Source organism: Elephantulus edwardii, unplaced genomic scaffold (genome assembly GCF_000299155.1).
Source record: "Elephantulus edwardii isolate Elephantulus edwardi_28Jun2011 unplaced genomic scaffold, EleEdw1.0 scaffold00090, whole genome shotgun sequence".
NCBI lineage: Eukaryota > Metazoa > Chordata > Mammalia > Macroscelidea > Macroscelididae > Elephantulus > Elephantulus edwardii.
In genome coordinates, this window is record NW_006399840.1 from 4,650,651 (window position 1) to 4,664,539 (window position 13,889).

Here is a 13,889-nt window from a genome sequence, read left to right on the forward strand (position 1 = left end):
TCCTCTGCCCCCTCTAAGACTCCTGAGTTATAGGCAGCATGCCCAATTAACTCTCTCAAACACCAAGGTCTCCTGGCCTGTTTCTCTAGCCACATCATTCCTGGCTCCCTGCTGTCTCTTCCTGTTGTGATCCTGCCCCTCCTTTAAAAAGAAACTTGCACACCATTAAGGCTTTAAGCCTTTCTTAAACCCCAAACACCTGTAACCTCTCCTCATATAAAATCCCGACTGTTCTACATGCTTTTGGCCTTGCCTTCTAATTCTGAAGCTACACGGCAGGCTTTTTGAGAATAGGCTTCCTTATCTACCCCTGTAGTGCTCAGGTGGGTGCCTTAAAAACAGATTTTTATAAAAAAAATAACAATAAATGGTTGATGATCATGAGTTGCTATGTAGCACAAATGGGTAAATCAAACCACTGACTAAAAGACTGGCAGTTCAAATCCACCCAAAGGCAGCTGAGAGAGACAAGCCTAGAGACTGCTTGGAAAAGATTATAGCCTTGAAAACCCAATGGAAAAATTTGACTCTACACACATGACACAACAGCAACAAACAAAGAAAATAAAGACAAGAATTATTCCACAAAACCCTTCTCATTTCTCTGACATTACCCTCAGGACAAACAAACAAACAAACAAACAAAAACCAACCAGTTAACTAACAAAAACTTCCTGGAGGTTAAAACCTAGTCTCATTCTTGGCTTAACCAGGAATGGATATTTACTTGGTTAGTTCACTCAAGAAACTTTCATGAGCGCATATATGTGCCAAGGAATAGTGGACAGGAAGAAAGTGGTCACTTCTTAAGAAACACAGAGCTGGAATTCCAAGTGATAATTGATGCATAAAGAACAACTGCAGATAACGACTGAGTCTTGACACACATCCATGTTAAAAGGGATCCAACAGAGAGCGGCTGCACTGAATCAGGCTGATGGGCAAGGAGGAGACAGACTGCTCTTCCAAACTGAATGGTAAAAAGAAGGCACTCATGGGAAATGGGGCAGCGCACTCCCAGCAGACGGCCTGGATGGGGAGCAGCTCAGTGTGTTCAGAAAGGGTTCATGCCACCGTCATGGAGGCTGGGAGCAAGCTAGCTGGGGATGGAGAGCGGGGGAGCATCCTGAAGTCCAGGGAGGGCACATTCACCTTCTCAACCTTTCACAAAACACATCCTTGTTTTATAAATGCATGAACTTCCCTCTGCAAGGAATGTGTGTGTGTAAAATTCTCAGGGTTTTCAAAGGAAAGATTTAAAAGATAAGAGAAGACTGACAATTAATTAAGAAAAAGGAAATTACACTTACCATAGGAAAAAGCACATATTCTCTCAGGAAATCTTGAGAATCAAACTGATTATAATCTCCAAAATCAGCTGAGAAGGAGGGGAGGGAAAGCAAAGGGGTAAGGGAAAGCATTTATTATATGAAATCAAAGCTGGAATAAAACAGGGTAAATTTATCATCACACTTAACCTTCCCATTGAATCTTCTGTATTATTAAGCAAAAATAGGCAAGGATGTTTTGGATACAGTGAGCACTTTACTTAGCAATGCTATAAATACCAGCATGTGAGCATTTCTGGGGAGAACAGGAAATGGGAAAGTTGAGTCCTAAGGAGTACTGTATACTTTCTTTTTTTTTTATTCTTAGTTGAGTCTATACTTATCTGTTTGTTAATTATGCATTTACTCATCTCCTACAAATGTCTGCCAAGGGAACTTTAAAACCCAAGGTTAATTTGGACAAGTGAAGAGTAAAACTCCCCTGCATCTTATATATTCACAGCTGAAAAGTCCCACTGTAATACACGTTTGGCAAGCAAACTTGCACATCTCCACACCTCCTAAACAACTTTCCAAGCTGCAAAATGCTAAACATTCCAGTTTGTCCTGTTTAAAAGTTGTTGTTGATTGTCTTCGAGTCAAGCACGACTCATAGCGACCCTATGAACAAAAGGCTTGAAGCCCCTCTACAACTATCAACATTTATCAAAGTTCATAAGAGTTTCCAGAGGCATGTTATTGAGGAAGTGGATGTCACTCCTGCTTCCAAATCTGCCATAACATGTTACTGTTATTACATGCCACTGAGTCACCTGCGATGTATAGCAACCCTATGTACAGCAGCTCTAACCTTTCCCGGTCCTGAGCCAGTCTCACTAATTCCGACACACCAACCCATTGACCCGGTTACTGTACCAATCCATCTCATGAGAGGTCTCCCTCTCCTGCACTGTCCGTCCACCCTTCTGAGATGATGTCCTTCTCCAAGGACCAATCTCTCCTGCCTACATGCCCAAAGTAAGTGAGGCAGAGCTTCAAAATCCTAGCCTCCAAGAAGAAACTTGATTTCACCCTTTCTAAGACAGACCTATTTGTTTTCTTGGTGGTCCATGGTATGTTCAAGACTCTTCACCAGCACCACAACTCAAAGGCATCATTTCTTCTGTCATCCTTAGTCATTGTCCAACTCTCTGAAGCACAATAAGTAATTAAAAAGACGATGGCCTGGATTAGGAGCACCTTTGTATCTAGACTGAACATGGTTGCTCTTCAGCACTCTAGAGAAGTCCATGACAGCAGATTTTCCCAATGTAATTCATCTTTTAATTTTTCTGACTGCTGGTGTTAATTAATAGTTTTGACTGTGGATCCAAGCAGCTGTAACTGCTAACAACTTCAATCTCTTCTCCATCTAATATTGTGTTGCCAATTGGCCCAGTGGCGAGAATCTTTATCTTCTTGATGTTGAGCTACAATCCATACTGAAGACTACAGTCCTTGACCTTTTGCAGCAAGTGCTTCAGGTCTTCTTCAGTTTCAGCAAGGAAGGTTGTGCCATCTGCATATTGTAGGTTGTTAACGAGTCTTCCTCCAATCTTGATGCTACACTCCTCCTCATAAAACCCAACTTCCTGAATGATCTGTTCTGCATACAGATTGAAAAGGTACAGGGACAGAATGGATCCCTGATGTACTCCTTTCCTGATTTTAAACCATACAGTGTTTCCTTGCTCTGTTCTGAGGACTGCTTCTTGGTCCAGGTATAGGTTTCATATAAGCATGATCAGGTGTTCTGAGATTTCCATTTTCCTCAAGGTTTAAAAGTAATTTTTTTTAAATCCCACAATGGTATGTTTAAACATGTGTAAGGCAAAGCCAGTGAGCCTGGTATAAATATATACACATCTCGCTTGTGATACCACTCACTCTCACAGAAGTCAAACCAGAGTGGCATCTGCATGTGCAAGATTTACAAGTTAGAAATGTATGCAGGAATCTTCAGTGTAATAGTAGATACAGAATGAGGACATACACCAAGTGGCTGAAGAAGTAAAAATCCTGACAAATTCAACACATAATGTATTATCAGGTGCAATATTCAGGAGTGACAAAGATTTCAACTATTCTCAAGTTTACTAACTAGGGATCATATTTCATCACAACTTACCTATCTGCTGACATCGAGAAAAGTAGTTGAAGAATACTAACTACATCTAAGAGTAGTTTCATTAGATTGGACTTCAAGAACCCATGTATAAGGAACCCAGAAAAAGTTCACTAGTTATTCAACCTGAAAGCTCGCATCAGGAACCTCCAAAACCCAGGATACCTAAAATAAGGCTAATGATTCAGTCAAGAGAAGCGAAAAAAAAGAGTAAGAAACAAAGTAAATGAGGAAGAATGTACTTTATAAAGGGGTAAAAAATCCCACTCAGTCTGAAGTAGAATGTATTCTGTAGTCTCCTGCTTCTATTAAAGGTGTCAACTCTGTAATTTCAATAAAGCTACTGTTGGGTTTTCTATTAAAACTGATTTTTGACTTCTTCCCCTCCCAGGTTTTAGGCTGTGGGTTCTGATACAACTTATGTGGCTTATTTTTATTGTCATGGTAGCAATAGGAGTTCCAGCAGAAATAATCTTGAAGTAGCTTGACTTGGAATGGTCAAGGTCAAGAAAATGCCATCTTTCCAGATGCTTAGAACATAAAAAATTCCATTTCAGTTCAGAATTTGGAACAGGAAGTTGGGTTTGCCGTTTCCAACACAATAGCAAAAATGAAGGCTTGCAAAAAAAAAAAAAATGAAGGCTTGCACTTGTATGTTGCTGCTATTGTTATGTGCTGTCGAGTCATTTGTGACAATATCCCTGAAACCTATTCTATCCTGTGCCAACTTTACTGACACACCTATGTCCATTACCCTAGTCACTGAATCAATCCATCTCATTGATGGTTTTCCTCTTTTTCTATCCCTCCAATCTTCCAAGCATGATATCCAAGCTCATCAAAACCAAGGAGGACCTGAAGTGTTCGCTACAGATAGTCAAGGACTGCAGTTTTCAATATGAATTGAAGCTCAACATCAAGAAGACAAAGATTCTCACTACTGGGCTAATTGGCAGCAACATGATAGATGGAGAAAAGACTGTAGTTGTTACCAATTTAATATTGCTTGGGGCCACAATTGACACTCTTGACATAAGCACTTAGGAAACCACAAGATGAGTTGCTATTAGGAACCTCTCCAGGAACAATGATGTCTGATAGTCTAGTGACTAAGGTGTGGCTGATCCAAGCCATGGTCTTCTCAATTACTTGCTATGCATCTGAAAACTTGACAATAACTAAGAATTATAGAAGAATCAAAGAATCGATGTCTTGGAGTTGTAGTGTTGGAGAAGAGTGCTGAAGATACCATGGACTGCCAGGAGAACAAACAGTCCCGTCCCAGAGAGGGTGAAATCAGGTTTCTCCTTGAAGACAAGGACTGTGGAAGCTCTATTTCACATACTCTGGTCATGCTACCAGGAGGTTGAAAAGAGTGAAGGGTCAGTGTAGGAGAGGAAGACCATGGTTGAGGTGGATTGACACAATGGCTGTGGTAATGGGGCAAGTGTGTCAGAGACAGTGAGACTGGCTTAAGATAGGAAAAGATTCAGAGGTATTCTTCATAGGGTCACTATGAGTTGTAGTTGATGGCACATAGCAACCATAAGAACACAGGTTAACGAAACTACTATTCAGTAAAGAGCAATGTATAAATTATAGTTGATCCTCATTATTTGCAGATTTTGGATCTATAAATTGTTGACTTATTTGTAACTAAAAAAATCAATACTCCCAGCATATTTGAAGTTGTGTGTAAGTTTCCACAGTGGCAACAACAACAAAAATTGAGTCACTGGGTGCATATTACCCCAGGTGAGATCAAACAAGGTGACACAGGCTGCATGTTTTCTACTCTCATACTATATAGAAGTGTCCCTTACTGTTGTGTGGCAGCACAGCTCCTTCCCTACGGGCCACCAGAGCTCCCTGCATATTAAGTAAGTTGTCTTGAACATAAACACACATAAAACAAGGTTATATACTGATCCATTGACAAAAATGATCTGGTGTGATAAGAGTTTTGAAAGGACTCATTCCTGCATTCTTTTACAAACAATATTTACGGACTTAGTGCTCATGCCACTTTACAGAGTATCACTATTACAAATAATAAAAATCAATTGTATTTAATATGACCTTTTAGGAAAATTAACGAATAACATTCTGATGAATCTATATGGGGAAAACTGCAAGACAGACTAACACACATTTATTATTACATATTACAGTTAAGCATTCTTAATATTGCTAATAGTACCAGAATAAAGTTAACTATTATGTGTAAAGACATCTTCAGAACTGCAGTGACAATATGTAATTACAGCATCAAGTCACAGAATATGACCACATTGCACAGCAGAATAATTCTGAGAAAATATTCCATAAGCTCTGAAATGTAGCTTTAAGGAAAGATAGGATAATAGTCACTATTTTCTTCAAATAAAACTGAAATTACATAAGCATGAACAGTTTTCAAATAGAAATCTACTGTCTTGCCACTACAACTCACTACTTGTGCATTTTAATGTAAGATATTGTGAAATGAAGATAATTACTCTGAGAAATGAAATTCTGATGCATGCTACAATATGCATGAATCTTGAGAAGTAGAGTGAAGACAGTTAATTGCAAAGGGTAAAAAAACCCTGCAATATTCTGTTTGTATAAAATACTAAAACAGGCATCACCAACTTAAAGGCAGACGGTTCAAATCCACCAGCTGCCCTGAGGGAGAAACATGGGCAATCTTCTCTCACATGAATTTACTGCCTATGAAAATCCACTAGAGGGTCTGAGACAAGTTGGTAATAACTCAATGGTATAAAACAACAAGAGAGATCAAAGTTTATTAGTGGTTGTAGAGGAGGGAAAGAGGAAGAGAGAAGGAGGCACTTCTTGGAGGATAATGAATTTCTATTACAGGAAATGGAAAACATTGGGAATGTACAATGGTGAAGACTGAATAGCAGGATAAATATAACTAGTATCACTACATTGTAAAGAACATTGAAGAATCAAATGTTACACACACACACACACACACACACACACACTCTTTCCACAATAAGAAAGAGTCATTCTAACTAAGTTGATCAAGGAGCCTCACACAGCAGCCATAACTGTATCTTACCTTGAACCGCTAAGCCAGCAAGCCGAATCACCTGTTCCACTGTACACCGCAGCCGTCCTTCAAGCACATCTTTTTTGACTTGCAGGTAATACTGATATCTGTTCAGAAAAAGAAACAACCTTAGAAACAAAATGTTTGGACAAATTTCAACACCACAAATGCCAGTAGATGTAGAACTCTGTGTACACAGCAGGGCATTCGGGTGATGCTGATAAAGGTTATCGCCACAGAGGATGAAAAGTGGTCTGCTGGTGTTGATCTTTGTTTGATGTGTGATGTGCCACATCCCGTTCATTCTCAGTGTGAGCACATGCTCATCACGTCATTTATTTGTAGGACAGCAGGCTGACCTGCTGATAAGGACCAGTTCCTCCCAACTGAGATCAAGACTGAAATTGCTCTTCCACACCTGGATGCTCACAGCAAAATGACTAGAAAAGTGACCTCAAACAGTGCATGTTCCTGGATAAATTCTGAAAATATTTTTCAAAAACTTGGTAGGGTAGATCACAAATAGGCCGAATAACTTGAAATCCAACTAAAACATAGGATCAGTCTTCTTAGAGGTGGACTTCACTCTACATGTCTACAACTCAGAAAAATTTCATTAAACACAATTCTGAACCTTCCAACCCCAAATACTACTCAAACCAACAAAGTTCAGACAGACTGAAAGGACCCATACACAACATCAAAGCTCCCAATAGACTTCTATTCTCAGAAATTAGTACTATAAATATATTGTTTTCATGTGAATACAATCAGTTTTTAAATTATCTTAACAATGAGAAGTCTCCATATTTCAACATTTACTTCCTAAGACTCTACTTCCACTGACAATACTTTAAACAGTCACCTTTCAAAACAGTCACACTACTCTAGCACCGTTTCCTCAAAAATGCTAGACAACTCTCTTTTACTGGTGGCCACGGCTCTTTACTTTTCATTGGCCTTGACATCTAAATTAGGGATGATCTCATTTGACAAAACGCACTCATGTAGATAATGAGGATTTCAGAGCTAAGTGCTGTAGACTCACCTCTGAAAACCAGTGAAGGTGCTTGTCATCCACCTTCACTGAATCATGATATTCTTAGCTTGTTAGAGAAATAATAGATGTGAACTTCCAATAAATGGGAACAGAGATTACATAAAAGAATGTGTGATTAACAGTCTTTTGACCATTTACAATATGCTGAGTTATCAGTCAGTCACATAAATACAGAGAGCCTGACTCCATTAATATGAAATACCTAAAATAGGCAAATGGAGACCAAAGTTCAACAAGTTTGATGGGTTATTAGGGGGAAAGGAAGAGTCACTACTTAAAGGACACCAAGGAGGTTAAAGCTGTGGTTATGTGCCATTGAGTCACCCGTAACTCAGAGCAATCCCGTGTACAACAGCTCTGAAGCCTGCCCTGTCCTGAGCCAGTCTCACTGACTCTGACACACCTACTCCCATTGCCCCAGTTACTGTGTCAACCCATCTCATCTGGGGGTCTTCCTTTCCTGACCTGTCCCTCCACTCTTCCAAGCATGATGTTCTTCTCCAAGGATTGGTCCTTTCTGATCACATGCCCAAAGACTGTGAGGCACAGCTTAAAATGCTAGCCTCCAAGGAGAAACTTGGTTTCACCTTCTCCAAAACAGACCTATTTGTTTTCTTGGTTGGAAACAAATAGTGTAGACAGCTACACAACATATAAATATAATCAATGTCACTAAATTGTGTGTGTACAACTCAAGACAGGAAGACCTTCGATGAGATGGACTGACTTAGTGGCTGGGTTAATAGGGATAGGTGTGTCAGAGACAAAAAGACTGGCACAGGATAGAGTAGGGTTCAGAGCTGTTGTATATAGGGTTGCTGAGAGTTGCAAGCGACTCGACAACACAAAACAACAACAATATATGTTTAAATGGCAAGTGTTTGCTATACATATTATATCATTTTTAAAATGTATTTTGATAACAATAAAGAGATTGCTTCTCTATGGCTGAATATGCATAAATTAAGAAGAAGAAAACAAATAGATTCATCCTGGAGAGGGTTAAGCCAGGCTACTCCTTGGAGGCAAGGATTCTGGGGCTTTGTTTAACATACTTTGGACATGTTGTAAGGAGGGACAGGTCCTTGGAGAGGGACATCATGCTTGGGAGGGTGGAGAGACAGTGCAGGAGGGGAAGAACCTCTATGAGGTGGACTGATTCAGTGACTGGGGTAATCGGGATGAGTGTGTCAGAGGCAGTGCGATTGGCAGAGGATAGAGCAGGGTCTAGGGTTGCTGTACATAGGGTTGCTATGAGTCGCAAACGACTCGACGGCACATAACAACAACAACAACAAACACTAAATAGGATCTTAAAAAAATTTCTATGATATTGAAGGCATTCCACCCATCTACTGAAGGAATTTATTTATATATATAAACTGTTTATGTATATGTAAAATAAGCATTAAATTTATATGCATGTTATATGTATATATAAAATAACTTGTTATTGTTAGGTCCCCTCGATTGCAGTCTGACTCACAGCAACCCTATGAACAACAGATCTGAACTCTGTCCTACGCTGTGCCGTTCTCATCATCTCCGACATGTCTAAGCCCATTGCTGCAGTCACTGTGCCAAGCCATCTTGTTGAGGGTCTTCCCTCTCTTGTTGATTCTCCACCTTTGCAAACAGCCCCTCCCAGCAACAGGTCCAAAGTATGAGAGAAGAAGCTTTGCCGTCCCTGCCTCCACTGAGCACCCTGGGAAATCATGACAGGCATCTTAATTTTTATGAAAGACTCAAGAATAAATGAAAACACTGGAAATACTCATTGAAAATGATTTTAAAGAAACATTCTCAGTAAATTAAAATATTTAAGGCTGAAGACTTCTGTTTGCTGCAGTAAAACATACTGTATCAAATCACGTTGACCTTCTTTTTCCTCCTCTGTTCACTAGACTTAAGGATCTAAACTCACGACTTCTTTTCCAATGTCGAACCCATGATAAACCTGTATGGGTCAGAATCAAGCTAAAGACAGGCAGAAACAAAGAGTGAAAAGAGTGTTTACCATTAGGAAAGAACTGGTGAAGCTCATGTTGGGAGCAAAGGGAAGGTTCTGAGGAAGTGCCAAGAAGTGGCTAGGGTCAGGGTCCTCCTGCATTGGACCTAAGTGCCTCATGATCCTGACATGCACAGTAAAGGCTGTCCCCCAAAGTGACATCAAGAACAATGACTGGAACTGCCCACTACATCATCTCTGATCACAGACACATTATCTCATTGACCCAAACTCAAGCCCAGAAACACATCAAACTGTGGAGGGAACCAGGTATAATAGGCCACCTTTTAAAATTGTGATTTGAGTAAAAGTTTACAAAGCAGTCTGGTTTTTCATTCAAACATTCATACACATTTGCTTTATAACATTATATAGAAAACCCACAATATAGTAACACTTTCCCCATCTACTCCCTGTAATCCAGTCTCCATTAATCCTTCTATCCTGCCCTTTCCTGCCTTCAGGGCTTTATCCTTGAGTAAATGATGCCCTTTGTGGCTCCATGCTTGGCTGTTCTAAAGAGGGAAAGCCTGGTAGTATTGTTGATTATATTATAGATTTGTCTACTGTCTGGCTGCCCAGGAGGTAAGCTCTGTTCCAGGTTTGGAGAGTGAATAAGGGTCATAGTTTTTGGAGGTACCATTAGGCTCTATCAGATCCACAAACTTTTCTGGTTTTGAGTTCAGTTCCTTAACTCCTTTGCTCTAACCAGCATTTTCTGCTATGATCCTTTTTACAGTGGTCAGCAGTAGCAGCTCAGTACCATTTAGTTTGTCTGATCTTGGTACAATGGAAGCTGAAGTTAAAGTGATACTCTGGATTGTTAAAGTGGATCTTTGCTTTTCTTCCCTCTTTGTTGTGGATAGGGAAAGACAAAGAGTTGCATTTAAGACGGGGGCTTGCAAGTTTTTAAGATCACAGTCACTACTCATCAAAGTTGTTAGGTGCTGTCAAGTTGAAATCAATTCATAACGGACCATCCAGTAGGTTTTTAGAGGCTCTAAATCCCATGGGAGGAGACTGCCCATCCTTCTCTCACAGAGCAGCAGGTGGATTCCAATTACATGCCTTTGGTTTGGCAGTGCAACCCCTTACCCACTAGGTACCCAGAGATCCTTTTACCCAAGAAGGGTATAGAATACTGTCTTTGGGGATTATATTATTCCAAGTAACATTTCTTGTGGTACTCCAAGGTTATGGTATCAAGGCCCTAGAACCAGCAACTCATTCTCTCAGGATATTTGGTTATGAACACTCTCTGTATCTTTCCTTTTTGCCAGTAAAGTAAAAGGATCTCAAAAGAACCAACCACCATAAAAACATAATCTCAAGATAGAAAAGAATATGAATACTTAAGTATTTATTTACTTATTATGGAATTTTCAAACAGACAAAACAAAATCTATTAAGAAGTAATGGTAAAATTCAACTATTTATATTAACCATACAAAGTATGAGTCACTTCTACATTACTAATCTTTCTTTCTACCTTCATCAATTTCTACTTACTTTCTTCTCTGCAAACCTAGGAGACAGATGGATATTAATAAGTACTTCTTAAGTACTTCCTGTATACAAAAGCCAGCCAGGTATTGAAGGGTAATTTGGAGAACATCTCTTAGACCACTGCTAGGGAGAGAGAGAGAGAGAGTGTGTGTGTGTAGATATGTATCTATATATTGATACATAGCTATCTCCTTCTCTAGAATCGAGGAGAAACATTCTAAAAGGTCTCACACTGGCATTTTCTGTCATAGATGGAGCCTTGACCACCAAAGATTACTTTCAGATGACACTTTGGAAATAGAACACCCTTTAATGAACTCATATACTACTGGGTCAGAACAGACTTACAGCTGACCCTTCAGCAATTGGGTCAGAACCGACTTATAGCTGACCCTTCAGCAGGTGCTCAGCGACAGTAAATTGTCCAGGTTTATCCTACAAAGCAGCTGGTGGGTTTGAACTGTTTGCCACTGTGGTGGCAGTGCAATTCCTTACCACTAGGCCACCAGAGCTCCCTGCTACTGCAAAAGAGTTCTGAGTCTCTTACCCTGATGAACTAACTCCACCTTCATCCACAGCTGTGGATTGTATACTGAAGGCCAAGTTCTATTACAGACAAACTTAGTGTGAGGAAACAATGCTTGACAACCTGCAAGGAAGAACATCAAGGATTGTTTCTGGTCATTTAGATTAGAGTGTAACTTTATACTGCGATGAAAATGCAAAGCTTCTTCCTGCAAGTCATCCAGGCTGTGAGAGAAGCTCAGTAACGTTAAGAATAAGGTGTTATTAATGCATGAGACTGTGGATACAATGATATAAATTGCGGAAATAACAGTGACATTTGTACCATTTGCAAATCACCTGACACACTTTACTCAAAGGGGAAATTTTAATAAGTCTATCTCATATGAAAGACTAAATGAAAGAATATCAGTTAAAATATATTTCTAGTACATGGCTTCTTTTTTTTGCTTTTATTTGATTTGTGTGGTTTTGGGGTTTTTTTTCTTTGCTTTTGATTAGATCTTCAATTACAAGAACAAAAAAACACAGCATTGCATCTATTTTTGGAAATATGCAATTTCATGGAAGTATACTCCACCCTTTCATAGCCTTGGGTGGAGGAGGAAAGAAAATGGGGGGAAGGGAGGGAAAAAACCAACCAAACCAAATCACTGTGCCAGGAAAGTGATTATTTGCCAACTTTCCACAGAGATTCTCTTTGAAAACCCAAACTCACAAGGAAACCATTTTACTATTTTTCACATTCAAAGATTAAAGAATAATCCAACTGACTGCCATGTCCCAAAGATGCTTAGAATTCTCACTGAAAATTGGTGACTACTGTTGAGTAAAAGTTCAATCTTTATTTTCAAAGATTGCTTTGCTTCGTTTTTATTCCTCTTCTACAGAGAAGACTGAATCACTGATGGAATGCTGGTTTCTCTGGACAAAATAGAGGTTTTCCTGAAAGTGTGAAGAAGCCAGTGAAAACAGGCACACTCTGTGAACTGGTCTTTGCAGCCTCCTCCACCTCCAATGTTCTGAGGTAATGGAAAGAAAATGAAGTGGCTTTTCCAAACTCCTTCCTCTCCTAAGACTGAGGTGGAAAGGTTTAAAAAATGCCGTACCGGATCACATCAATAGCACCCTTGTTATTACACTGCATCTGACAGTGGGATCAAAAGACCATTTCAAAAGTATAGCCACAGCATTCTCAACACTTACATACACCGCTAGGATCTCTTTTTCATTCACGTTAACAAATGATGGATTTAGCTCTCAAAATAATCCAAATTCTTGTGCTTAATTTGTACTTGAAAGATTTACTTGCAAGCCTGATAATACACCTTAGAATGAGAAACCTGTTGTTGCTGCTGCTGCTGCTGTTGTTGTTATTAAGTGCCATCGAGTCGTAGATGTCTCATAGCAACCTTATGAACGAAAGACCTGAACACCTTTAAAACTTTCATCATTTCTCCAAATTCATAGTTTCCAGAGGCAAGCTATTTCAGAAGTGGGTACCATTCCTACTTCCAAGCTTGTTTTAATCAGGGAGCTCCACCAAACACTGTCCACCATGGGTAACCATTATCACATTTGACACATCAGTGTCACAATGTTCAGCATCACAGTAACCATGAGTTAATCTCTGTACAGCAAATGAACAGACCAGTGCGTTACCATTTAGAAGAATGTTAACCAAAAACAATTAAAACCAGGCCTGAGGGTTGTGGATTAAAGTCACCAACCTTTGGCTTAGAAGCATCACTTTCTGTCCACTAGGCCAACTGAGCTCTATGTTGTTGCTGTTAAATGCCATTGAGTTGTAGACAACCCATAGTGACCCTATGAATGAAATACCTGAACACTTGTATAACTTTCATCATTTCTCCAAGTTAACAGTTTCCGGAGGCAAGCTATTTCAGAAGTGGGTGCCACTCCTGCTTCCAAGCTTGTTTTAATTGGGGAGCTCCACCAAACACTGTCCACCATGGATTGCCACTATCACATTTGACAGATACATCAGTGTTAGTGTTCAGCATCACAGCAACCATGAGTTACCTCTGTACAGTACGACAGACCAGTGCTATACCACTTAGAAGTGTTCTGAAAAATATAGACTGTCCAGAATGCAGGAGAAGCATGAGTAATCTCTTCCCATGTGATTTACTGCCTCTGAAAACCTGGAGGGTCAGCTATATGTTGGTTCTGACTCAATGGCACACAACATAATAACCCCCACCTCCAGAACCACAAATGAAGCGAGAAGAATGCCAAGGCCTAGGACATGA

General features: G+C 39.8%; 1 protein-coding gene across 1 annotated transcript in view; it reads right to left on the reverse strand.

Annotated features, from left to right (window-relative positions):
* The window catches only part of PTPN14 (protein tyrosine phosphatase, non-receptor type 14), a 144,700-nt gene that overhangs the window by 62,800 nt on the left and 68,011 nt on the right, over window positions 1-13,889 (reverse strand). The window contains exons 3-4 of the mRNA XM_006890554.1: window positions 6,527-6,624; window positions 1,311-1,378 (exon numbers count right to left, since the gene is read on the reverse strand). Coding sequence (XP_006890616.1) covers window positions 1,311-1,378; window positions 6,527-6,624 — 166 coding nt within the window. The remainder of the gene's footprint in view (window positions 1-1,310; window positions 1,379-6,526; window positions 6,625-13,889) is intronic.